Genomic DNA, 26,652 nt, shown 5'->3' with positions numbered 1-26,652 from the left:
ACCACCATACTCCTTGGCACCCAGCTACGCCCCTGCCGCTGTCCTGTTCATCCTCTCACACTTTTGGGGGTTGGTGGCTTTAGCATGGCCTGTCCCCTCCAGGGACCCACCGACCTGCATGCCAGGGTTTATTTCAGCCTCATCTGGGAAGGGAGCAGCCCTCGGGAGGCCCCTCGAGTACACAGGAAATGAAGAAGAGAGAAAATGAGGCTGAGCTGCTCCTATTGGCCCAAGGGTCCTGAGTTGGAAGATGACAAAGAAACCCCTCCTTAGAGTCTGGACTCTGCTTCCCCAGTCCATGGCCATGTGGTTCAGCAGCTGGCGCGGGGGCACCCAGGAGGATGAGGACCCTCACCCTCTGGGGACTGAGGGCTGGGAAGCCCACTGAGCACTCAGGGTGTCCTGCCCCACCCTGGAGAAAGTGGCTGGAGCCTGCACCTGGGTTAGAGGGTGAGGCCGGGGAGCCAGGCAGGCACCAGGCCAGCTCCTGCTAGGCCACCCTGCGGGCCATACCTGTCTCTCACGTCACTCAGGCCTGGGAGCCTCTCCCTGTGCTTCCTCTGCCAGCACATGTGTGAGTGTGTACATCACACACAGATGACACGTGTGCACAGAGATGTATGCACACAGAGGGATGTGCACACACACACAACATCGTATGTTACAACGCCCTCTTACGCCTGGAGACATTTGGGAAGATGCTTGACTTGTTTGGTTACCCCTTTCTAACTCGCCCATCTCCCAACTGTTCACACCTTGTCGGCCGCCAACCCCAGAGCCTCCAAGTCACCTCCCAGGTGCCACTATCAGCCCTGACACCTCCTTCCTGGGCAGGGGCTGTGAGGGGATGCCTCAGGTGCCCCTGTCCTGGGTGCCCCCAGGACAGAGGGCACCATCTGGGCAGTAACATGGGACACAGTTGCCCCGTGACCCTTCCTACACTTTGTTGCTGTCCCACCCACAGGCCCGGCCCTGACGCACAGCAGCTTCTCCAGCCAGCTGTGCAAAAAAAGAACGCGTCCTCCCTGGGCGCACGGCTGGATGGCCACATAGGGATTCCTCCACAGCTCAGTGGTGTTACCCTGGGATCTGAACATGGCAATGGCCTGGGGCCTGATCGCGAAAAGGGAGAAGCAGTGTTACCAGGGACATCCTCCTGGGGGCTTTAGAATCTCCCCCTCGGAGGGGAGGAGAAGAAGAGGGAGGGAGAACTGCCGGCCCAGCCCCATGAGTGGAGGGTGCACCGAGCCACTGATCTCTGGTCCCTGCCTACCTGGGAGCTCCTCCCTCACAGGCAGTGCCAGTCTGTGGCAAGGGTCAGGCCACCTGTTCTATTTGCCTTTAGTTCATAGCCTGATCAAAAGGTTAATGAGTTCAAAGTTACATTCCTTATCTCATTTTTAAGATTGAATGAGGACTCAGAACCTGCACCTGGACCAGTGGCCCTGGGCATTCTCTCCCATCATTGCACAAGCACAGAGGCCTGTATCTCCCTGCCGGCCTTTTATTAGGTGCAGCCACGGGTCCTTTGCTTGCTTATTCACCGCTGACGTCTGTACTAATGACGGCACGCTTTCGAATGCCAATTCGCTGACTGAAGTACTAGCCACAGGTTTGTTTTCTTTTGTTCACACCCAGAGAATGTGTCCTGGCAATATGCTCCTGTGGGACGTTATTATGCAGTGATGCGCTATATGGCAAATGTGCTCCAGGAATGACACACTCACAAGGCAGTGTTTGGCCTCCTGTAAAAAAAAACCCACAGAGACAAATAACTAAGAAAAAAACGGGGAAGAAAGATGTAAAGGATTCATGCCTTTAATATATAAAGAGTTCTCAGAATAAATAAGCACTTCCCTACTAGAACCACCCCCGCCTGCCCTTAGTCAAGATTATTTGGGTGTGCTGACCTAAATTCTTCACCTCCAGAGATTAAACATGACATAAACCTGGCCAATGAAGGGCTTCCCTGGGACAATGAAGGACTTCCCTGGGACAGTGGCTGGAACTATTAGGGAAAAGATGTGCTTTCTCTGTAGACTGTGAGTTGGTAAGATGTTAGCTACCTGTCTTAGTCTGCTTTGTGCAGCTATAACAAAATATCACAGTCTGGGTAATCTATAATGAACAGATACGTATTGTGTGCTCTCCGTGTCATCCCCCGCCCCGCCCTCCGCTGTGTGGCTCCCATGTCATCCCCCGCCCCGCCCCCCTCTGTGTGCTCTCCGTGTCATTCCCCACCCCGCCCCCCTCTGTGTGGCTCCCATGTCATCCCCCACCCTGCACCCCACTCTGTGGCTCCCATGTCGTCCCCCTTATCCTGGAGCCCTCTCCCAGCCCCACTGCTTAGTGGGTGTCTGCTGTTCTGGGATTCTCCTCTCCACCCTCCCTTGTCCCTCAGCCCCTGCAATTGAGATGTGCCCGTTCTGCCCATGTCTCAGAGCAGCCTGGCCCGACCTCACCGTTATTTCAAGGGTGACCATCAGTGTGTGCGCCCTGGGCCTCAGCTTCATCTCTGTGCTCTGCCCTCTTCAATGCTGGTGTTGGTGGAATCGAGTCTCCCCAAAACTCACATCCCCCGGATGCTCAGAATGTGACCTTATTTGGAAACAGGATCTTTGAAGATATCATCAGTTAAATGAAGATGAAGTCAGACTGGATTCGGGCGGACCCTCATTCCAGTGGCTGCTGTCGTTATAAGGAGGCCGCGGGAAGACGTGGAGACCGAGGCAGAGATAGTACCTGGAGAGACGTGTCTACAAGCCACAGGACGCCAAGGCTTGCCGGCAGCCACCAGGAGCCAGGAGAAGCCTGGGACAGGTCCTTCCCCACAGCCTGCAGAGGAGCTCGGCCCTGCCAACACGCGTTCGGGCTTCTGCTTTCCAGAACTGTGGGGGAACACGTCTCTGTGGTTTTAAGCCCCCAGTTTGCATTGCAGCAGCTCTAGGAAGCCAGTACAGTACTGAAGTCAACATTGATTTAATCCGAGTTTCATTTTTAACTGCATGGTACATGGCATCTCCTGTTTTTCCCTAAGCCATCAAGCCTGGTTTAAAAAGAACAAAAAAAACTCCTGAGGAGTAGCATGTGGCCCGCTCAGGAATGCAGGGGCAGGGGCAGCCGCAGGGGCAAGGGCAGCAGCAGGGCCCTCTGTGCTGGGGCCCGCCCCAAAGCCGCCCCACCTGCGCCTCACACCAACTTCAGGATGCTGGTATCACACACTGCCCCATAAAAAAATGGAGGCCGGGCGCGGTGGCTCACGCCTGTCATCCCAGCACTTTGGGAGGCCGAGGTGGGCGGATCACCTGAGGTTAGGAGTTCAAGACCAGCCTGGCCAACATGGCAAAACCCCATCTCTACTAAAAATACAAAAATTAGCGGGGCATGGTGGCACGTGCCTGTAGTCCCAGCTACTCGGGAGGCTGAGGCAGGAGGATCACTTGAACCCGGGAGGCGGAGGTTGCAGTGAGCCTGGGTGACAGAGCAATTCTCTGTCTCAGAAAAAAAAAAAAAAGAAAACAGAAATGGAGGCCCAGGCTAATGACATCCCCGCCACGGGTGCCCAGCAGGGATAGTCGGAGTGGGGCTGTGAGCCGGGTCAAGGAACCCAAAGTCCACCTCTTCCCACTGCCCAGAAGCTGACCAGCCCCAGGCTCATGAACCAGCTCCGGCCACTAGCAGTGATCGAAGAAAGAATCTTCCAGCCCTTGTTCCAGAATCAGCAGGGCATCTCCATGGGATCTGCCAGGCATGGAGTGAGATCCTTCCCTGAGGACATGGACTGTTCCAGGAGAGGGAATGATGAAGGTTGGGACATCCAGGCCCTCCACTGCTTCCTGTCTTTTAAGTGCTGGAGCTTCTGCTGGATTCCATGTTACAGGTCATATCACATCCTCCATTCTGTGACATCTCACCTCCGCTGTTGGGACATCACCCTGGGAAACCCAGGGTGGTCCGTCCCACCTGAGAAAACTGAAGCAAACCCAGCTAGTTTGAGGATCTGAGACTCCCGTGGTTCCAATCCTGAGGGCCCAGGTCCTGAACCTTCTTGCTGATTTCAGATCTGCAGTTCATTTGTGTAAAAACGGTTCTGGAAACTTTCTTCCAGGCCTGGGAGTGACTGAGAAATTCCTGGCCCTGAGGAAGAGCTGATTGGACCCTCCTGGTCCAGCTGGTCCCAAGGGGCTCTGCCCAATTTCAGACTGTCACCTCGTTCTCAGTAGTTTTGAAATGAGCTGTGTTTTACAAGAAACACGTACTTATTTTTCCCCATCACACTTTCGTTCTTTCTGGTTTAACAGGGACCACAGTGGAAATGCCAGCGAGCTGGTGGTGTGCTGATGCCACTGGGCCTGGTCCCACATCACGGCCTCCCTGTAAAGTGTCACTTCAGAGTACTCTTGTCATTTTCATTAGCCGATCCCAATGACGTCTGTACTTGCTCACGCCATACGCAGTCCATGTGTTTTTTTTTTAAACAAACAACAACACCACCCAAAACCACACCAGCCAGGTCAAAATGAATGACGCCCTTGCAGCCCACACTGCAGGGCCTGGGGCTGTCCTTACGGCCCTGTGTCCTGCTCAAAGTCAGGGGCTTCCATGGGTTGCCTTGGCAACCCAGGGACTTGGCTCCCTACTCTTTTTTTCCTTCCTTCTTTCTTTCTTTCTTTCTTTTTTTTTTTGAGACAGAGTCTCGCTCAGTCACCCAGGCTGGAGTGCAGTGGCGCGATCTCTGCTCACTTGCAAGCTCCACCTCCCGGGTTCACGCCATTCTCCTACCTCAGCCTCCCGAGTAGCTGGGACCACAGGTGCCCGCCACCACGCCCGGCTAATTTTTTTGTATTTTTAGTAGAGACGGGGTTTCACCGTGTTGGCCAGGATGGTCTTGATCTCCTGACCTCGTGATCCGCCCGCCTCGCCCTCCCAAAGTGTTGGGATTACAGGGGTGAGCCACCACTCCCGGCCCTTCGCTCCCTACTCTCTGTAGCTCTCAGACCCTGCATGGTAGCCAGGCCCACGGGTCCCAGGAGGCGTCTGGGGCCCTCTGCTTAAAGATCCCTCTCAGTGGCTCTGCCTGTGGCCTCCGGAGACCCCTCCTCCACAGGCGGTGCTGGCCCACAGGCACCAGGCCGGGCATCCAGTCTCGACTCCGATGGCTCTCAGCCAGCCAGGCTGTCTCAAAACAAGCTCCTGAAATGTGGAGACATGGCTCATCGAGTGGCAAATGTCGGCATGGGACCGGGGACTGTGAGAGAGGCTGGGGCGGGATGAGCTGGGTCAGGTGGGGCCACAGTCTCACGCTGAGCTGTGGTGTCTGTTCCACGGGGCCTTGTATGGCATGAAGAGAAAAGGGCCCCCGATACTGCCACGCCCCCCCATGCTGCCGCGCGCCCCACCCCGATGCTGCCACGCCCCCCACCCCGATGCTGCTGCGCCCCCCCAATACTGCCTCGCCCCCCCATGCTGCCGCGCCCCCCACCCCGATGCTGCCGCGCCCCCCACCCCCATGCTGCCGCGTCCCCCACCCCCATGCTGCCGCGCGCCCCCCCATGCTGCCTCGCCCCCCGCCATGCTGCCGCGTGGGGCTGTTCAGTCGGGACGCTGACCATTGCCACAGTGGAATTCTAAGCAGACAACTTCAGCTAACGGTTCTGCTTGCCATTTGGTGACCTGGCAAGACACTTCCTAGGTAAGTCTGGAAAAGGCAGGACGCCTCATCCTGTTTTAATAAAAAGTGAGTAAGAAAACGTCAGCTTTGAAGAGCATTTCTGATGCTTTTTGTTTTTACCTTTACATGCTTACTTTCTTGATTTTCTATGGAACCTTTTCTATTAATTTTTATACTTAAAAAAAACCGGCTTCATAAGAGAAGGCCCGGCAGTGGAGGGAGCATTTCATCGTGTTCCATAGACGCAGCTGAAATGGACAGAGACCCATCCGGAAGCCGTGGAGAGAGCCAGTGTCTCTTCAGCCCGCCCCAAGACGGGGGTCCTCCTCTGTCCCCCACGATCCGGGCTTGGCCTCTCTGGGCTGTGAGATGCACAAGTGAAATGCTTCAACCTGGGAGGTCACAGGGACCTTCCACCACAGGCCTCACGCTCGTTCCTGCCACCCGCTTCCCATCCCAGCTCCTTCCTCCTCAGCTTGGCTCCAAACCCCCGAGTCCCTGCCTCCCTTTCCCTGTCATCCTTGTCTGGCCGTGCCCTGCGCTGTGAAGCCAGGACAGACCACACTGCTCTGCGCACACCATGGGCAGGTAGGCAGGCAGGCACTGGGCAGCAGGTTGCAGATGGATGTGGATGGTGCCGAGGACCCCCACTGGGTCTGGCTTCCCAATCTTGGCCTCTGCTCTTCTTTCTCCTCTGCTGAGAGCCTCTGCTCAGCGTTCAGAGAGGGAAGGTGTGGGTGGCTGCCTCCTGCCCCATGCACCCCCCTCGGCCCCCACCTCTTCCCTCTCCTGGAGCAGTTGGTGTCCTCAGAGAAGGTCCTCGCTCAGTCCACGCCTGGCAAATCCCACGGAGAGGCCCGGAAGCAGTTCCCTCCATGGCCAGCATTCTTTCCTTACTCATCATCTTATGCTGTTACTGTCTCCGTAACTGGAACCGACGGTCCTCGAGAGAAGGTGTCTTGTCACTCCCACTGTGCCCACAACCTTCACGTAGCGCCTGACACAGAGCACGGCCTCTCGAGCCTTTGAGGACATCTGGAGGATGACTCCGAACTCACCCTCGCGTTGCACCGTCTCACCTCTCTCTGGGGGCCTGTCCCTTCCCACAGTGACCTTCGAAGCATGTCTGTCTGTCACCATGTCCCGGCACAGTCTGGCCATGCTCACTCATGTCCACCCGCTGACTCATTGCAGCTGGCACGCTTCTTGCAAATGGCAGAAACTCACACATTTTTTGCATGAGTAAATAGTAACCAAAAAAAAAAAAAAAAAAAAGGTGGTTTGCGTGCTCTACACTAGCAGCCAGCACGTCACCTGGAAACACCGAGACGAGAGCTGCCACTCAGACATCTCCATCTCCCGGGATCCGCGCTCCGTGTGGCCCTGGCAGAGTGCCCAGGATAAAGGGCATGGCCAGCACCTGCGGCCTGCTCTGGGCCCCAGTCCTGGTCCCCGCATCTGGACGAGGCTGTAGCATCCCAGAGGCTTCTGCTCTGCCTCTGGGGACCTTTGCTCCATTTGCAGAAGGTTTCCTTCTTCCTGCAGTGAGGCGGGTGGTTACTCCAGAGCTGCCCGCTCAGCATAGGGCGACCCCCTGCCAGGCTGTCTACGGTGCTCTTCCTAAGTGAGCCCCCCCACCCCTGGGGGAACCCCTGGCTCTGTTTGGGGCCTGGCAGACTCTCCCTAGGGCTGGTCCCTTCCTGCACCCCCCTCCCCTGCCCTCTGACCTCAGCATATGGCTCAGGGACACAGACACCAAAGGCCTCCTCTTGGGTCCTCAGCCTTGATCTCGGCCATGGCCCTGCTTAAATATCAGGAAAACGCATTGGCCACATAAATAATTCCTCACTAACGGCAGCGACAGAAATCGGAACCAGCAACCCCAGAGGGCTGGAGCGGGGGGGCCACCTGGCCTGTGAACAGGCACATTGCTGCTGCTTTGCTGGCCTTCGTGGTTCATTTAAGCGGCCTGCGGAAGGCCTAGCCTGAAAGTGGGTGCTGTCTGAGATGGGGAGGGGCCCTGCGCCCAGTAGGACCCACACAACTGTGGCAGCCACAGAGCCACAAGGAGCCTCAGTGTAGGAGGCGAAGGAGACAACGTCCCGGGGGCAGACGCTGGGACTGGGCAGTCTCTGGTTTGACCTGTTCACCGCGGGTTATTGACTTAACCTGTGGACAACTGGGCCATTCTTTGAGGGTGGAGGGGGTTGGGGGCTTTTCTCCTACCTGCCCTTCCCAGGCCAGGGCCGCGGCTTCCTGACCTAGTGCACACACGCCTGTCAAGCTCTCCAGATACAATGGGGCAAAATGACCAATGTGGCCCCCTGGGTCCCTGAGAAGGATGCCACTGCAGTGGTTAATCTGATTTTCTAGCACCTAAAGCCACTAGGCTGAAGCCTAAAAAAAAACGAAACAAAATTTTAAAAGTACAAAACCACCTGAAGCAAAGCCAGGAGCACAGGGAAGGGCCTTGGGCATGAAAGAGGGGAGGGGAGGGTCGGGAAGAGGAACCTGTCTGACTCCTGGCTGCACCAGGAGATTCCTTCCTCACCGAGGGCGGCGCTGGGGCCAGCTGCGCACCCATCCCTCTGTAAAAATGCTGGCCCACGCTCCACTCTCTGTGTTTATCAATTTATTTTGAGAGTTTTATGACATGCTTGTGGCCCACGCTGCAACTATGAATATTAAACGAACCCATTTCCTGCTGGGGTTTCCAGTCTTAAGGCCTAAAAAACAAGATGAACTCCAGAAACATGGCAATCATAAGGCAGGCTGAAGAAACTCCACGTGGAAAGGAAAACTTATCCACAAATCTGTAATAATATGCAAACCATAATAATAAAGTACCATTCCTGCAGACTTTGGGAGCGTTCCTTCCATTACGTTCAGTGAGGAGTTTCTTGAATCATTTGCTTGTATCCTTAGACTCACACACCATGTGTTTTATTTTTCCTCATAATGTGTTAAAAGCATGGAAGACCAGAAAACAGAAAACAAATCAAAGCTTCTGAAAGGAAATACAGCTTCCGGGGATCAAGGACACAAATAACAGTGAAAGACACTGGGTAGCAGAGGCCTGGTTGAAGCACAGACTTAGTTATGAGGGTGCCAGGGGCTCCCCCACTGGGGAGACGGGACTGCAGTTCCAAGCTTGCCTTTTCCTCTGTGCTTCCTGCCTTTCTCTGCAGAGCAAGCTCCTCGCCTGCGGGGCCAGGGAAGGGAAAACAGGATGACCATGGTTGGCACAGGGCTGTTCGGGGTTTTGGAAGCTCAGGGCTGGGTTGAGGTGAAAGGTCAAGGGCACCTGAGTATGGGGACCTGTTCTGCGGAGGCAGGTTTGGCTGCAGTTTTTATTTGGTGCTGATGAACTGTTTCCAAACAGTCAGCCAGGTGTTTGCAAATACCTAAGACCTTTTGGAAGACTCTGGCTAGGGTGGGAGGGGTGGGGAAGCCTGGTTCCTGGATGAGGGGGGCAGATATTTTAAGTCACAGGCTGAGGGACTGAATGGTGAGTATGATCAGGGGCCTGGTTTCTCCCCCACCCAGCCTTTTATCTTTGTTCTTTTTTGAGACAGGGCCTTGTTCTCTTGCTCAGGCTGGAGTGCCGTGGTGCAATGACAGCTCACTGCAGCCTCAATCTCCCAGGCTCAAGCCATCCTCCCACCTCAGGCTCCCAAGTAGCTGGCCCCACAGGCCTGCGCCACCACACCTGGCTATTTTTTAAATGTTTTATAGAGGCAAGGTCTTGCTATGTTGTCCAAGCCGGTCTCAAACTCCTGAGCTCAAGTGATCCTCCTGCCTCAGCCTCCCAAAGCCCTGGGATTACAGGGGGGAGCCACGGCGTCCAGCCTTGTTTTTGGTTAGCTCTCCTAGGAGATTAACAGGGTGTTGGGGCCTCCAGAAGAAAAAAAGGCAGATGTCAACTGTTCAGCTGAAAAGAACTAAAAACATTCCCCTGTATTCTTGGTGTATAAACCTGGGACAAAGGAAAAAGCACTTTGAACGATTAAGGAAAACTTTGGGACTCTTCCTTGAAAGCCTTTGAAAACCAACTGACTCCCAAACAACCCCCGTGTGTGTGTGTGTGTGTGTGTGTGGCGATTGGGAAATCCGTAGTCAGACCGCAGGGGCGAATCAGGAGAAGCTCATCCTAGTTTCTCCGGGCCCTCCTCCCAGGCGTCCGCCCAGGCAGGAAAGCCTCCCGAGAAGGGTTCCAAGTTTTGTGCCAACTTCCCTGAATTCTCGTTCCCCCTTCTGTGAAGTAGTGTTATTTAACACAAGGAAAAATGACCCTAGGCGCGATCCAGAATCTAACTCCCAAATGGGTCCTCAGGCTTAAAAAATACCTTCGCCCATAGCCTCTGTCTGCCCTGGAGAAAACATTTTACGTTCGGATGAGGCAGCGGCCGCGGGCAGGGACCGCGGGCAGGGAAGTGGTCCCGCGTCCCCGTCCCCTCCCCAGGCGGCCGGCCTGGCTCTGTCACCGCCCGCAGCGTCCGCCCGGGCCCGCGCGGGACCAGGGTCCCAGCCCCACATGCTGCGGGGCAGCCCCGGGGCGCGCAGACGCCAGCGCCGCTGAGGGCCGGGGCCAGGACCGGCTGCGCGGCTGGGCTTCCAGAGCGGCGGGCCACGCTTCCTTAGGTTTCAAGTTTCTAACTTGCTGAACATGTGAGATTATAACAGCAAAAGCGGCTGACGTCCCCGAGGGCAAGCGGCCTCTCGGGGCCTAGGGCGCCCTGGGTGTGGCCGCGGCGCCTCGCGTGGCCCCGCGCCCTGCAGCGCCCTGGGGCCTCCGCGCCGCCAGCCCCACGCGCGAGCCCGCGAGGTCCCCGGGCCCCCGCACGTCCGGAGGTTCCGAGCCGGGACGAACGCGGGTCACGTGGAGGGGCCGGCGACCCCTGCCCGAGAGCCGTCCCCTCCCGGAGGGAGCGAGCATAAGGCGCCCGCGGGACCCGGCCCGAGTCCCCGCGCGTGGAGGAGCGGGCGCGCCCGCGGCGGTGGGGCCGCCCGCAGTGCCCCCAGCGCCCGGGAGGGGGCGCCCGGCGGAGCACAGGCGGGCGGGCCTCGGGCGGCGGGCGCCCCTGACGTCACCGGCCCGCGGTCGCCAGGGCAACGGCCTCATCCCGCGCGCGTCAGAGCCGCCAGTCTCTTGGCAACCGCCCGATCTCCCGCTCTCCCTCCTCCCGGCGCTCGGCAGCGCGTCGCTCTGGCGTCAAAGCGACGTCAATGGGCGGCCCCCGCCCGGGCGGCGGGGGCGGGGCCTGCGGGGGGCGGGCCGGGGCGGGCCGGGGCGGGGCCGGGCGCCGCGTGCGACGGAGCGCGGCGGCTCCGGGCTGACATGCGGCGCGGACCCGGAGGCGGCAGCAGCTGCGGCGGCGGCCGGAGCAGTAGGCGCCCGAGCAGCGCGAGCGGCCGAGCGGGCGGCTTCCTGGCCTGGGTGCTCCGGGGGCGGCTGAGGTGAGGCGGCGGCAGCGGCGGGCTCCGGGCGGGCGGAGGTGGCCGCCGTGGGGGCTCCGCGCTGTCGCCGGGCCGGGGCTCGGGGTTGCGGCCACCGCGCAGGGTCCCCGGCCGTGCGCGCGCGGGGGGGTCCCGGGCGGTGTTGGCGGCCTCGCTGCCCTCGGGCTCCCCTTTGTTACGGGGGCCGGAGTAGGAGTGAGTCCGCGGGGTTCGGGGGCTGGGGAGCCGGGGGGTAGGATTGGAGCCGACCGCGGGCGGAGGGACCGGGTGTGGGGGGCGGGTCCGCGAACCCCGAGGTGCCTGGGAGGTCGGGGGTGGGGACGGGACGGATCGCGGGCGGCGGGGGCCGGGTGTGGGAGCGGGGCTAGGGGCGGTCCTGGGATCCGGATCGAGCCGACCTCGGGCGGCAGGGCCGGGTGTGGGAGCGGGTCCGCGCCCAGAGGTGCTAAGGGGTCGGGGGTGGGGACGGAACCGACAGCGGGCGGTGGGAGGTGAGTGTGGAAGCAGGGCTCAGGGGGTCCCGGGATCGGGACGGAACCGAACTCGGGCGGCGGGGGCGGGTTTGGGAGCGGGTCCGCGCGCCCCGCGGGGCTCAGAGGGTCGGGGGTCCGGGTGGAGCGGACCGCGGGAGGCGGGGGCGGTTCCACACTTCCCAAGGGGCTGGAGGGGTCCGTGGATAGAGTGAGGGCGACAGGCGTGGGAGCAGGTCCCCGCGTCCCGTAGGGACTGGGGGCTCCGCGGGCACGGGTGGAGCCGACCGCGAGCGGCGGGGGCGCTGGTGGGCTCTGAGCTCTGTGCGGCCCCGCAGGTGCGCGCGGAGCCATGGTTATCATGTCGGAGTTCAGCGCGGACCCGGCGGGCCAGGGTCAGGGCCTGCAGAAACCCCTCCGGGTGGGTTTTTACGACATTGAGCGGACCCTGGGTAAAGGCAACTTCGCGGTGGTGAAGCTGGCGCGGCATCGAGTCACCAAAACGCAGGTGCGTGGGGGCAGCGGGACCCAGCCGGCGGTGTCTTCCCACTGGGCCCGGGGCGACCGACCCTTGGCGGGTGGACCCCATGCAGATTCAGTGCTCCAGGCTTGATTGTCGTGGTGGGTGAACAGTAATCGTTTTTAGTTCGGTAAAGAAAAAAAATGCTTTATGTTGCTGCATAATTTGCACATATATTGGGAGAAAGCAGAGAGGATACTGGCAAAGAAAGGACCAACCTGAGAGTGCAGTGGTTCATGGACTCAGAGCTAAGCCCTGTAAAGTGAACCTGCAAATACTTAATGCACTTAACTTAACTCGGATTATTTTAAATAACATTAGTGGTTGCTTTGGTTATGTTTTCCCAACTTCTTGTGATCCTTTGTAGACAAAGTGTTGAGAAATTAACTTACAAAAGATGAAATGTGTAAATTAGTAAATTAGGTTGAGGGTTTTTTTAAAAAAACAAAACAAAACAAAATATCCTTTTTCTTTTTAAAATCTGTAGGTTGCAATAAAAATAATTGATAAAACACGATTAGATTCAAGCAATTTGGAGAAAATCTATCGTGAGGTTCAGCTGATGAAGCTTCTGAACCATCCACATATCATAAAGCTCTACCAGGTAAGGGGTCAGCTTGCCTTTCTCTGCTAATCCTGGCAAATGTGTTGTATCTTATTTCCAACAACGGAAGTCTGCAGTTTCTGAAGGTGGCTTCCCTTTTGCGGGGTGTGTGGAAGTTGGGCATTTGGTTATATAAGGTAAATAGACTGATTTTTATAGGCTGTGCAGATATATTTGCAATTATTGCTTTTGGATCATAATTGAGATTTGCTTCATTAGAATTTTATTTAGTATCCTAACCTGATCCAGTTTTAAATGTGTAGAGATCTGTTGTAAATTTGCTTTACTATGAAAACAGACGAATGCATCTGTAGGTATTGCCACAGGTCACACATTTAGTATAAAAGGACAAATTTGAGTGAAACTGGAAACTTCCACCTTTGCAGATAATTATTAAACTTTAAAGCCAGCTGCTCTTACTGGTTTTCATGAGTTTATTTTTGCAAGGACAGTAGTGAGCATTTGTTTTCCCTATTTAAACTCTTCCATGAAAAAGAGAGATGAAAATACTTTTCCATAGTAAGAGCAAGGAGCTTGTCATTTAATCCACGCTAGGAACATGCCTTGCCCTACCTATTTTGTGACTTATTTATTTTGTGACTTAATTTTTGTTTTCATGTTGAATTAATAAATTATATCATCAGGAAATAAGTACTAATCTAATTAGAACAGCAAAGCAATCATTTACACCTCCGTAATGATAAATGGCCACTTTTGCAGGGGTGAAATCAAGTCTTCTTGCGGAAGAAGTTCTTTGCAGGTGCTATTTCATCCATTTGTGTTGGGTTGAAGTTCCTCTTAATGATTCGTATGAAATGGAATGTGAGATGACTCTGGGATGTTGTGTGTGTTTGTGCGATTGGGACGGCTCGGTGTACAGTGTGGTAGGAGAGAGAATTATGATTTGAAATTATCCTCCAAAAGCCTCTGCACTAGATTAAAATAAAAGTAGCAGTATTGGCGGAGCTTGTGTTCACCGTGACGACAGTTTGCTCAGCGTCTTTAAGCACAGAATTCATGCCGTGTTCACCTGGTTTGTGTTTTGTTTCTGTTGTCATTTTTAAGTTGTGTGCTCCATGGTACTGGTGTACTGCCTGTGCAGCGTGCCCAGCCCATTTCCTCAGGAGTGGGCTGAGCTGGTTTTGTTTCTGACTTTGCTCAAGGCCTGAACCCTAATGGAAGTACCTTCCTTTTCTTCCTGTTCTTCTCCTTTCCCATTGTGTGGAATTAGCTCGTTAAAGAAACAAATTGCCATGCGGTTGGTGCTGGAGGTCTTTTCTGGAGGTGCATTTTCTTACTTCTGCTGTATGTGATTCTTAACTGTTTGGAGACGATAGAATTTAGTGGTGTAGCAATGACTTTTATTCCTCTGGTTTTGACGCTAGTGTCTAATTTTCTTTTCTTTTCTTTCCTCCTGTCTTTTTTTTTTTTTTTTTTTTTTTTTGAGACGGAGTCTGGCTCTGTCACCCAGGCTGGAGAGCAGTGGCGCAATCTCGGCTGACTGCAACTGCCACCTCCTGGGTTCAAGTGATTCTCCTGCCTCAGCCTCCCAAGTAGCTGGGACTACAGGCGCCCGCCACCACACCCAGCTAATTTTTTGTATTTTTAGTAGAGATGGGGTTTCACCATTTTAGCCAGGATGGTCTGGATCTCCTGATCTTGTGATCTTGGCCCACCTTGGCCTCCCAAAGTGCTGGGATTACAGGCGTGAGCCACCGTGCCCAGCCTCTAGTGTCTAATTTTCATTACGCTGGCCGGAGCCCCAGAACCCTGCTGAACGTTTTTAGACTTTCAAAAAGTTTAAACACTTTGACTTTTAATTCTTTTCCTCCTTCTCTGTTTCTTCAGTTGGGGACAGGGTAAGCAGTGGTCTTAGAGTTATTCCACCACACACAGGGGCGGGGCAGTTAAAATTCTTGCCAAACTGCTAGAATTTATAGAACACTTTTCTTACTAGATTTACAACTCAAAGCAGCAATCTTTGAAGCATCTTTTTTTTTTTTTTTTGAGATGGAGTCTCACTGTTGCCCAGGCTGGAGGGCAGTGGTGCAGTTGATGACGGCTCACTGCAACCCCCACCTCCCGGGTTCAAGCGATTCACCTGCCTCAGCCTCCCAAGTAGCTGGGACTACAGGCACAGGCCACCATGCTTGGCTAATTTTTGTATATTTAGTAGAGATGGGATTTCACCATGTTGGCCAGAGTGGTCTCGACCTCCTGACCTCAAGTGATCAGCCTGGGTAACCCCAAAGTGCTGGGATTACAAGCGTGAGCCACCGCCTCCAGCACAAAGCATCTTTTTTAAAGGAATAACTGTATATTTTGAACCCAAATAAATCTTTTTTCATAAGAATATACTGTCTCATCCTCTCCAAAATTTTTCAGTACTCACAGACATATGTTATATTTTTAAATCTCTTTTTAAGTAAAATAAAGTTATTGATCAGTGAATGAACTTGGAAGGGCTATATTGGCATGGTTGTTGGGTGGCTACATGCTGAGTGATGGGCTGTGCACTGCGCAGCCCACTGCAGCTGACCTGGCAAAGCTGGGTTCCCACAGCCTCATTCATCCTGTCAGTAAAGCTGGGTTCCCACAGCCTCATTCATTCTGTCAGTCAAGCGAGTGGGAATGGGGTGTGCGTTCTCTATTACTCAGGTGGTTCTGACCATTGATTGGACTCATCTTTTGCCTGCTAGGCTTCTATAAAGCCCAGCAGACTCCCAGCAGTCCCTTCCTCTGTAGCCTTCAGAGATCTGTCTCTCCTTTGTTGAGATGGAGTCTTGCTCTGTCGCCCAGGTTGGAGTACAGTGGTGCGATCTCGGCTCACTGCAACCTCCGTCTCCCGGGTTCAAACGATCCTCTTGCCTCAGCCTTCTGAGTAGCTGGGATTACAGGCGCCCACCACCTCACCTAGCTAGTTTTTGTATTTTTTGTAGAGATGGCATCTTGCCATGTTGACCAGGCTGGTCTCGAACTCCTGGGCTCAAGCGATTCTCCTGCCTTGGCCTCCCGAAGCGCTAGGATTACAGGCGTGAGCCACCATGCCCTGGCCTAAGCATTCTCAAATTGTATGTGAGGTGACTTGAATTCAGTATGACCACAGAGGAGAATTCTAACATATTTAGACCTTTCGTGAGAGCACAGGTGTCTCAGGATAGGTAAGTCAGTGAGGAATTCACCTCTGATTTTTTAAAGCTGTCTTTATGAGGAGGAATCTCCTGTATTTTTTTTTTTAATTGCAGAAATTTTTCTTTTCTTTGCATTTTTAAATCATGAATGCTTTTGTCCTAGAGAAGTTAGAAATCTCCTGGGGTTCTGGTGGATTGTTTGTAGCACTGCCTTGTGCCTTTTTTGTGTGGTTAAATGTCAGGTCTTTCTTTTTTAGGTTATGGAAACAAAGGATATGCTTTATATCGTCACTGAATTTGCTAAAAATGGAGAAATGTTTGGTAAGCCACACTCATTTTTAACATCTGTTGAAAACCGGTGGCACGAACGTGTCTGGATTTGCACGGCCAGTGTTTGGGCCACACATCCTGGGACCTCGTGGTGTTCTCCAGGGCCCTCTGGGTAGTGGGCAGGCTTTGCCCTGGGGGCTGTAGCTTTGTTTTGTGGCTCCTCAGATTATTTGACTTCCAACGGGCACCTGAGTGAGAACGAGGCACGGAAGAAGTTCTGGCAAATACTGTCAGCCGTGGAGTACTGTCACGACCATCACATCGTCCACCGGGACCTCAAGACCGAGAACCTCCTGCTGGATGGCAACATGGACATCAAGCTGGCAGGCACGGAGGGCCCAGGGTGGGAGCAGGGACATCAAGCTGGCGGCACGGAGGGCCCGGGGTGGGGGTGCGCCCACGAGCGGCCCCAGCTTCCCGGCATGTGCCTAAAGCACAGCCCCTTGCCATTTGCCATTTAATCTCATCTGTCTGTTTCTTTGCATCTCAGATTTTGGATTTGGGAATTTCTACAAGTCAGGAGAGCCTCTGTCCACGTGGTGTGGGAGCCCCCCATATGCCGCCCCGGAAGTCTTTGAGGGGAAGGAGTATGAAGGCCCCCAGCTGGACATCTGGGTAGGAGCCGCATGCGCGCAGACCCCCTTCCCGAGGCCGCGTTCCCTGAGGGCGCTGTGTTCCCGGGGGCGCTGGGTTCCCAGGGGCACTGCGCTGGCGCTGACGTGGCTCTGTGGTCCTCAACAGAGCCTGGGTGTGGTGCTGTATGTCCTGGTCTGTGGTTCTCTCCCCTTTGACGGGCCTAACCTGCCGACGCTGAGACAGCGGGTGCTGGAGGGCCGCTTCCGCATCCCCTTCTTCATGTCTCAAGGTGGGTCGTGTGGTCTCGCTTGGGTAGGGGCCTGTGTCTCCTGCAGCCCCTTTGTGGCTGGCTTCTGAGTCGTCGTTGAGTCTGGGAATCAGGCCCAGGTTACTGTGGGCTGCAGGAGAAACCCAGCCCGTAGATGCCTTCTCAGTACCCTATTTCTAGGGTGGACAGGTGCCCTTGCTGCACAGGCTGGTGCCTCATGCCTGCTGTCCCCGCCCAGCACCCACGCCCAGGGCGCTGGCATCATCCCTGAGTTCAGTCCACTGGCTGTGGCACACCTGGCTTTTCTGTGTCATAAAGATGCCTGTCCACGTGGTGCTCAGGCGCGGGGCATGGCAGAAGGGTGGACCTAAGTGGTTCTCTGTGTGGTGGACACAAAGTATGGTGGACCCCAGGGGCTGGATCCCTGGCTGGTGGCACCCCTTCGGTGGCAGGACTGAGCCGATGGCCCGGCCCCTGCTCCTGGCCCCTGGCGTGTCAAACCACGTGGGGCGGTGGGTGGGAGCACAGGTGAGGTCCCGCCGCCCTGGCTCAGCCTCCTGCTTCTCCGCAGACTGTGAGAGCCTGATCCGCCGCATGCTGGTGGTGGACCCTGCCAGGCGCATCACCATCGCCCAGATCCGGCAGCACCGGTGGATGCGGGCTGAGCCCTGCTTGCCAGGACCCGCCTGCTCCACCTTCTCCGTGCACAGCTACAGCTCCAACCTGGGCGACTACGACGAGCAGGCGCTGGGTATCATGCAGACGCTGGGCGTCGACCGGCAGAGGACGGTGGAGGTGAGCCCGGCCACACTCGCCCTGGCCTCACCCGCAGGGGCTGGGCGGCTGTCTCGGGAAGCAGGCACTCACCAGCCGAGTTAAAACGGGAGCGCAGGCTAATTTAGGGGCAGGCTTGTCCACCCCACTAAAGGATATTCTCAGTCACCCAAGAATACCCTGGGAGCGGGTGGACCCTGGGGCTCCCCGCCGCCCCGTGCTGACCTCTGCTCCTCGCATTCCCAGTCGCTGCAAAACAGCAGCTATAACCACTTCGCTGCCATTTATTACCTCCTCCTCGAGCGGCTCAAGGAGTATCGGAATGCCCAATGTGCCCGCCCCGGGCCTGCCAGGCAGCCGCGACCTCGGAGCTCGGACCTCAGCGGTTTGGAGGTGAGGGGGAAGAGTCTCCTCCCGGGCCCCAGGCTCCCTCCACCCTCAGGCACCCTCCTCCATCAGGCACCCTCCCCCGTCAGGCACCCTGTCCCGTCAGGCACCAGCTTGGAGGGCGGTTCCTTGCATGGGCACTGGGTCCCAGGCCGTGTGGGGAAGGGGGTGCCAGCTGCCGGGGGCTGGACCCTGCCCAGAGGCCACTTGTCCCTGACTCATCCCGGGGCCGGCCTGTCACGCCGCCTCCTGGCAGTGCAGCACCAGCACATGGTCCTGAGCCCAGCCCGGCCAGCCAGTGTCCCTGTCAGCTGTCACGCCCACCAGCAGGGCAGCTCGCACTCCAGACAGAAGCCAGCTCGTTTCTTCTCTCGATGGCGCTGGTGGTCCCGGAGCCGCTCCCCTGATGGCCTCTTTCCCGTCTGCCAGCTCCAGGTGCCTCAGGAAGGCCTTTCCACTGACCCTTTCCGACCCGCCCTGCTGTGCCCGCAGCCGCAGACCTTGGTGCAGTCTGTCCTGCAGGCCGAGATGGACTGTGAGCTCCAGAGCTCGCTGCAGTGGGTGAGTGCCCACAGTGGGTGTGGAGAGGGCTCGCTTCAGCCTAGCCCTGGTGCCCCCAGTGCGCCCGGGTCACCCGGAACCCAACAAGTCACTGGCTTGTGTCTCTCCAACCCAGCCCTTGTTCTTCCCGGTGGATGCCAGCTGCAGCGGAGTGTTCCAGTCCCGGCCCGTGTCCCCCAGCAGCCTGCTGGACACAGCCATCAGTGAGGAGGCCGGGCAGGGGCCAGGCCTAGAGGAGGAGCAGGACGTGCAGGAGTCCCTGCCCAGCAGCACGGGCCGGAGGCACACCCTGGCCGAGGTCTCCACCCGCCTCTCCCCACTCACCGCTCCATGTAAGTGTCCCGGAGGCCCAGGAGGACACCGGTGGATAGCCTTACAGTCGATGTGAGGGTGGGCTAATTTAGAATGAATGTTTTGCCTGGCAGACTCTTAGGTTGAACTTCTCAGGATTTGCCATTTGTTTTAATCCCTGAGACCACACAGTTGATGCTTAGAGCCTGCTCTGCGTGTGGTCGTTCTGGTGGAGGATACAGCGTGGGATTTAGCCTCCAGCAGGGTTCTCCCCAGGCCGCCCCGGGTACTGGGAGGGCAGCCCCTTGGCCTGAGGTGCACCTGCAGCTGCACCGTGATGGTGGCCTGCCTTTGGGGCTCCCTGGGCTCTGGTGGCCTCGAGCCCTCTTCCCACCAGGTTGAGGGCAGGGATGGGGAGGCCGGCACAGCCATGGGTGCGCAGCAGGGGTGGGGGAGCCCGTACTGCAGCATCAAAAGCGCCGTCCTCCTCCCACAGGTATAGTCGTCTCCCCCTCCGCCTCGGCAAGTCCTGCAGAGGGAACCAGCTCTGACAGTTGTCTGACCTTCTCTGCGAGCAAAAGTCCTGTGGGGCTCAGTGGCACCCCGGCCACTCAGGGGCTGTTGGGCACCTGCTCCCCGATCAGGCTGGCCTCACCCTTCCTGGGGTCACAGTCCACCACCCCGGTGCTGCCGACTCAGGGGGCCTTGGGAGGAGCTGTTCTGCTCCCTGTCAGCTTCCAGGAGGGACGGCGGGCGTCGGACACCTCACTGACTCAGGGTGAGCCACGCTCCTCCCACACGCACCTCCACCTTCCCCGGGGAGCCGTGTGTGTCTCTGGCAGCACGTGACTTTGTCCCCCTGTTCTCCACTGGGCCTGGGTGGGACCCTCAGTGCTCTGGGCGGGCTGGGGTGCTCAGTGCTCTGGTGGCTCGGGGGGTTACGGCCTGCTGGGATGGACACATATGTGGGTCCCTGAGCACGTGGCCTCTGTGGCTGGTTCTGAAAGCGCAGGAGACAACTCTGTGTTGGGCAGCACCTCCTGACTTGGAGGAGGCGTGGGGTCAGGGAGGGCCTTGGCTGCCAGCTGCCTCCTCGCCATCCTGGGGCTTGGGTGCCAGACTCCTGTCCGGCCATGCTTGTGTCACCCGTCTTTTCCTTACCCCCCACCTGAGGCTTGGAGACCCCCTAAGCCAAGGGCTGTGGATGCTGGGCTAGGAGCCAGGAGGCTATTGACCTCCTGATTTGCTCTCTCTGCAGGGCTGAAGGCCTTTCGGCAGCAGCTGAGGAAGACCACGCGGACCAAGGGGTTTCTGGGGCTGAACAAAATCAAGGGTCTGGCTCGCCAGATGTGCCAGGCCCCAGCCAGCCGGGCCAGCAGGGGCGGCCTGAGCCCCTTCCACGCCCCTGCACAGAACCCAGGCCTGCACGGCGTTGCAGCCGGCAGCCGGGAGGGCCGGAGCCTGCTGGAGGAGGTGCTAGAACAGCAGAGGTAGGGCCTGCCCCCATCCTGGGACCCCGGGTGGACACATGGCAGGTTGTCTCCTCCAGGAACCTCATCTGCTAAGCGGTCCCCTCCTCTGTGTAGCCCGGTGCGCACCCCCGCTCCCAGCCAGGGAGGTGTGTGGGGCACAGGTCCTCGGTGCTGAACCATGGGGGTGCAGCAGCCCCGCTCCCAGCCAGGGAGGTGTGTGGGGCACAGGTCCTCGGTGCTGAACCATGGGGGTGCGGCAGCGGGTGTGTCTTTTAAAGTACCTGGGTGGGTGAAAGTGGCAGGAGTGAGTCCCTGGGTGGATGAAAGTGGCCAGAGTGAGAACGCCTTGTGGCCACGTCTCTGAGTTGCTGAGAAGCCAGGTGGAGAAAGAAAGGTGGGGAGCAGTCAGGGATCAGCCATGCACCTGCCCTCAGCAGCTGCAGCTGGCAGCTCCATGGGCGGGCCCCGCCACACAGGCACTTGGAAACCCGAGAACCCTGCGAGCCGGCGCAGTGACCGCCCGTCCTCTGTTCCCACAGGCTGCTCCAGTTACAGCACCATCCGGCCGCTGTGGCCGGCTGCTCACAGGCCGCCCAGCCAGCCCCTGCCCAGTTTGTGATCGCCCCCTGTGATGGCCCCGGGGCTGCCCCGCTCCCCAGCACCCTCCTCATGTCAGGGCTCCCGCTGCTGCAGCCCCCACTCCTGCAGACCGGCGTCTCCCCAGTGGCCTCGGCGGCGCAGCTCCTGGACACACACCTGCACATTGGTGCCGGCCCCACCACCCTCCCCGCTGCGCCCCCACCACGCCTGGCCAGGCTGGCCCCGGGTTGTGAGCCCCTGGGGCTGCTGCAGGGGGACTGTGAGATGGAGGACCTGACGCCCTGCCCCCTGGGGACCTTTGTCCTGGTGCAGTGAGGGCAGCCCTGCGTCCTGGCGCGGACACTGACTCTTACAAGCAATAACTTCAGAGTAGGTGAAGATGTCTGGACTCAAAGCCAATAACTTTCTAGAAGCGAAATAAGCAATACGTTAGGTCGTTTTGGCTTTTTAGTTTATTTTTGTTTTATTTTTTTCTTGCACTGAGTGACCTCAACTTTGAGTAGGGACTGGAAACTTTAGGAAGAAAGATAATTGAGGGGCGTGTCTTGGGGGCGGGGGCAGGAGGGGAGCTGGGTGGAGGGAACACATCTGCAGTGCCGTGGCATGGGGATCTCGGCCCCTCTCTCTGGGTTCCTCGTGGTTGAGATGATTACCTCGGACGTCCACGGAAACAAGCGGGCGCATCGTTGTCTGCTCGTGTGTGTGTGTGTGTGCGTGCGCGCGTGCACGCGTGCATTGATTACTATCCATTTCTTTAGTTAACACTCTCCACTTCCTGATTTATGCTTTAATGAAAACTGTGAACTTTCTGCTTCATGTATTGGTTTTAAAGCAGCTCTAAGTGGTCAGCCCAGGCGAGGATCACCTACAGGTTCTAGGAATTCTCTCCCCTGAAATCAAAACCTGGAAGACACGTTTTTCTTATTTTAGATGAGAAGTTTTATAAACTACTCAAGAGTTAGTTTTCCAGGACTCTGGAGGAACCGCAGGAAGAACCTCAAAGAGGGCAGAGGTGACTTCAAAGTGCGGGGGACTCTGTCCTGAGGGTCCCTTGGCCCTGAGCCCCCAGGCGCCCTTGCAGAAGCCCAGAAGCTTCTTCATGCTGCACCTCCCGTTTCTGCTGCTGATGACGTTGATGCATTTCATGATGGGGTCCAACAAGAACACCTGACTTGGGTGAAATTGTGCAATATTGGAGGCTGACTGCAGGGCTGGGCAGCTGGGAGACGGGCTCATGGCTCAGGGCCATGCCTGCCTGGGCCGGGACCCCCCGACTGCCCTGACCGCCCCTACCTGGGCTCTTCTTTGGCTTTTGTTCAAGGAAGGTAAAGTGAGAGGTTTAGGTCAGTGTTTTCAAGTTTTTGTTTCTTTTTTTAAAGCAAATCCTGTACATGTATCTACACGGGAGACAGGTAAACACTACTTATTTGTTATATTTTGTACTACACGTTTGTGTTCCAGGTTTAAGCTTCCCTCAGTCGTGTTGTTAAGAAGCGTCCCTGTCAGCACAGGTGTGCGTTGAGGAAGGAGCCCTAGGGCCTTCCCTCCCTCAGCACTGGGGTGGAGGCCGCAGGAAGGGGCGGCCCTTACCTGGCAGGTCCGGGCGCACCTCTGGCAGGTGGACTCCGTGGGGCTCCACCAGCCAGAAGCCTCTGGAAGGCAACAAAGGCAGTGCTGCTCCTACTCACCCTGAGTCCAGTCCCCGCCCTCAAACCCAGCCCAGGTGCCTTCAGCTACTTCGGCTTCTTACACCCTGCAGTGTTAAACAGAGGCATTGAGAAAGGGGAAAGGCGGGTATTTTTAAAAGCCAAAGATTGACCCAGTTACTTGAGGGTAGGGAGGCGGGCCCAGTGCAGGAGGCTGCATCCCTGGGCTGCCGGCGCCCACCGGGGGCTGCGCCCGTGCCGTGCCGTGCCGCAGGGAAGCTGGCTGCCCCCGTTCTTGCTGCTGCTGCTGCTCTGTGGCTGTTTCAAAGACTGGACGAGAGGCTGTCTGGAGGGCAGACCTGGTGCCTTGCCGCAGAGAAAACACCAAAGTCTCCTGTTCGCTCATAAAGAAGTCTTTGGGATGGGAGAGCATCCAGACCATCTTGGGGCAGCCAGGCCCTTGCCTTCATTTTTACAGAGGTAGCACAATTGATTCCAACACAAAACCCCTTCCCCTTTTCAAAATGACTTCTGTTCTAATGCCACAGATCAAAGGCCTCAGAAACCATTGTGCGTTTCCCCTTTGAAGCAATGACGAGCACTTTACTTTCACAGTGGTTTTTGTTTTTTCTTATTGCTGTAGAACCTCTTTTGGAGGATGTTAAAGGCGTGTTTTTCTTGTTTTTTTAAGAGTGTGTGCTATGTGTTTTGTAGATTTCTTGACAGTGCTGTAATACAGACGGCGAGGCAATGGCCTATTTAAAGACACTACGTGATCTGATCGAGATGTACATAGTTTGTTTTTTGTTTTTTGTTTTTACCATAACTGAATTATTTTCTCTCTTATATTAACATGAGAAATGTATGCCAAATGATTAGTTGATGTATGTTTTTTAATTTAATATTTAAATAAAATATTTGGAAGGAAAAAACCTCGACTTTTCCCCTTCCTCTCTCATCTCTCTGGGAGCTCTTTCCTTCCGAGCGGCTTCCCTGAGAGGCCACATCCTCCAGGCCTGTGGAAGTTTCAAATCTTAAAGAGGAGGGCGTGGTGCCAACTCCTGCAGTCCATCTCACCGCAGGGAACTAACGGCCTTCCGTCTGAAGAGGACCCCTCCCCCTGCGGCAGCCACAGGTGGCCCCGTGGTCTGCCCCCTCCTCAGGACTCTTCCCCAGTGGCCGGGCTCAGTCACTGAAAGTCTCAGCACCGCCTGGGGCTGCCAGCACCATCCATCCTTAACCCGTCCTCCGCCAGGTTCTCTGAGCCGGTTATTGGAAGAATCTCACAGCCAAACCATTTCCTGGTCTCTAAAAGACTTCATCACCTTCTAGCGATAGGGCACGCATTGCTGCTTGTAAGAACAAATGATTTGTTCATGTTGGCACCTGGTGGATATTTTGGTTAAAAACAGCTCTTCAACCTCTCCGCTCCCATTAAGGTGTCATTACCAAAGTGGACCCCCTTGTGCACTGTTGGTGGGAGGGTCAATGGCACAGCCTTTGTGGAAAGCAGCGTACCCGCTCCTCAAAAGATTCGAACCACCACATGATCCGGCCGCTCCTCCTAATGGTACGTACCCCGAAGAACTGAAGGCAAGGTCGGGAGAGGTTTGTACACCCACGTTCACAGCAGCACGACAGCCATACTAGGAGGCAGCCCGAGGGGCCGTCAGCTGACGACCGCCGGCAGTGGGATAGGCCTCAGCCTTACAAAAGGCAAGCCCGGCACGGCCTACAGCGAGGATGGACCCTGAGGACGCTGTGCTCAGTGGAACAAGCCAGTCATAAAAGAACACACACGTGAGGTCCCTAGAGGGGTCAGATTCACAGAGACACAAGGTGGAGTGGGGGATGCCGGGGGCTGGGGGAGGGGCTGCTGAGCCAGAGATGAACGGGTGGGAATTGCAGTTTAAGAGGATGAAAAGTTCCGGAGTTGGGCAGTGGTGATGGGTGCATAATAGTATGAACGTTCTTAATGCCACTCAACTGTGTACCCAAAAATGGTTAAAATGATAAGTTTTATGTTACGTGTATTTTACTACTTTTTTTTTTTTTTTTTTTTTTTTTTGAGCCTTGCTTTGTCACCCAGGCTGGAGTACAGTGGCATGATCTTGTCTCACGGCAACCTCCGTCTCCTGGGTTCAAGCGATTCTCCTGCGTCAGCCTCCTGAGTAGCTGAGATTAGAGGCTCCCACCACCATGCCAGGCTAATTTTTGTATTTTTAGTAGAGATGGGGTTCCACCATGTTGACCAGGCTGGTCTCAAAAGTTCCGACCTCAAGTGATCTGCCCATCTTAGCCTCCCAAAGTGAGGAGATTACAAGCGTGAGCCATTGCACCCAGCCCACCATTTTTAGTGGACAACAGTTCTCACGAGGAGAGCAGGCAGGAGCCGTGGGCTGGGGCGGGCACGGGGCAGGCCACTGTCGGTGGTGAGGTTGGCCGGGCATAAGTGTGGCCAGGGCCAGCCTGATGGTTCCTGCAGCCCTGCTCAGACAGGGCGTCCTGGCCCTCGGGAGAGCCTGCCCTGGGACGGCCCCTCAGGCAGCTGGGTGGTGGGAGAGGACAGGGGTAGGGGCTCTTCGTCCTCTGAGTCATCTCTGCGGTTTTGCTGCCTCTAAGAACAGAGCAGTAGTCTCTGAGATCCTGGCGGTGGCTGGCGCTGGCTTAGTGGCTTAAGGCCATCTGACAGGGAGGCCAAACCAGAGCTCAGCACTCCTGAGCGAGCGGAGGCCCCTGTTTGGGCCGTGCCTGTGGGGGGGAATCTGGCAGGAGAGCTGGGGGCCCACGGAGCTGCTCTGTCTCCAGGCAGCCTCGTCAACCCGCTCAGAGTGGGGCCGCCTCGGGACACCGAGGTTGGGCTGTGTGGCATCCGCTGAACAAGGAGCTGGGCAGCTGTGCTGAGGGCACCTGTGTTTATTGTTTGAGAGCATGGAGCCTTAGAAAGCAGGAACCTCGAGGCAGAACCTCTTGTGCATGTGAATTCAGGGTGTGACCTGCCCCTGTCTCAGCTCCCCCACCCAGTGGTCAGCTCCTGGTGGGGATGACCGTGTCTCGTGGTGCCCCAGGGGACCGAAGCAGCCCCAGCAGGTAGCAGCTCCCTGACACACAGCACTGGCAAAACCATCCCTGCGTCTCCCATGCTTGGGCGCTTCTTCCCAAACTCGTGACGGTGGCAACAATGATGGCGAAGATGATGGTAATAAAGGCTTAGACTTTTCAGGTTGCAAGTTGGAGCCCCGCTTGGGGAGCCTCCCGCAGGCCTTGTAGAACCCCAGAATTCTGCCCTGGGCTCCTTGATCTGCTCCTGAGTCATTTCAATCCCTCTGCTGGGGAGATCCCGACGGGTAGAGGGAGCTGGTCACACCCATGGGTGTGTTTGCCCCTTGCCTGAGGGTCCCTCCACAGCCCCTCGCCCAGGTCTGGCACCGTGAGTGTCCCCCACCCACCCCGGGTGTTTTGCAGGATGTTCTTGTTGAGAACATGTTCCTTCCTGTTGGGACTTGGCTGGGCTGAGCCGGACCCCGGCGCACCCTTGGCGCACCCCTCGTACTCGATGGCACTTCTGAGCCATGCAGGGCTCCGGGGTTCTGAGACTTTCTTTTTCAGTCTGGTGAGGGGCCAGGTACTGCCTGGAGCTTTAACTGAAGCAAACCAAGTGACTGTCTTGTCCTTGCTAAAACAAGACGGAGGCTTGCCCAGCCAGCTGACGTGCAGAGTGGCACGGTGGCTGAGAACGTGGCCTCCTTGGCCGCACGCCTGGGTTTGCGTTCTGGCACTGCAGCTTTCCAGCCCTTCGTTGTTGATGCCATGACCACACGTGCTCCGGGTCAGAAGGCCACTTCCGTGACAAGGGCACCATACGCAGGGTGCACAGTGGGCCCTGAGGAGACA

The 26,652-nt window shown here is 56.6% G+C and overlaps 1 protein-coding gene across 1 annotated transcript; it reads left to right on the top strand.

Annotated features, from left to right (window-relative positions):
• The first annotated feature begins 10,995 nt into the window (after positions 1–10,995).
• On the top strand, positions 10,996–23,690 carry SIK1 (salt inducible kinase 1). The gene is made up of 14 exons (XM_007969452.3): positions 10,996–11,128; positions 11,937–12,106; positions 12,606–12,722; positions 16,111–16,174; positions 16,349–16,510; positions 16,674–16,798; positions 16,925–17,048; positions 17,599–17,822; positions 18,048–18,194; positions 18,618–18,749; positions 18,865–19,081; positions 19,537–19,818; positions 20,299–20,530; positions 21,052–23,690. The coding sequence occupies exons 2-14, from the start codon at positions 11,951–11,953 to the stop codon at positions 21,425–21,427; spliced, it is 2,358 nt and encodes a 785-aa protein (XP_007967643.3). The 5' UTR covers positions 10,996–11,128; positions 11,937–11,950; the 3' UTR covers positions 21,428–23,690.
• The last annotated feature ends 2,962 nt before the right edge of the window (positions 23,691–26,652 follow it).

The sequence above is a fragment of the Chlorocebus sabaeus genome, chromosome 2, assembly GCF_047675955.1.
Source record: "Chlorocebus sabaeus isolate Y175 chromosome 2, mChlSab1.0.hap1, whole genome shotgun sequence".
Taxonomy (NCBI): domain Eukaryota; kingdom Metazoa; phylum Chordata; class Mammalia; order Primates; family Cercopithecidae; genus Chlorocebus; species Chlorocebus sabaeus.
The sequence above is the reverse complement of the archived record's forward strand: the minus strand, read 5'-3'. Positions and strand labels throughout refer to the sequence as shown.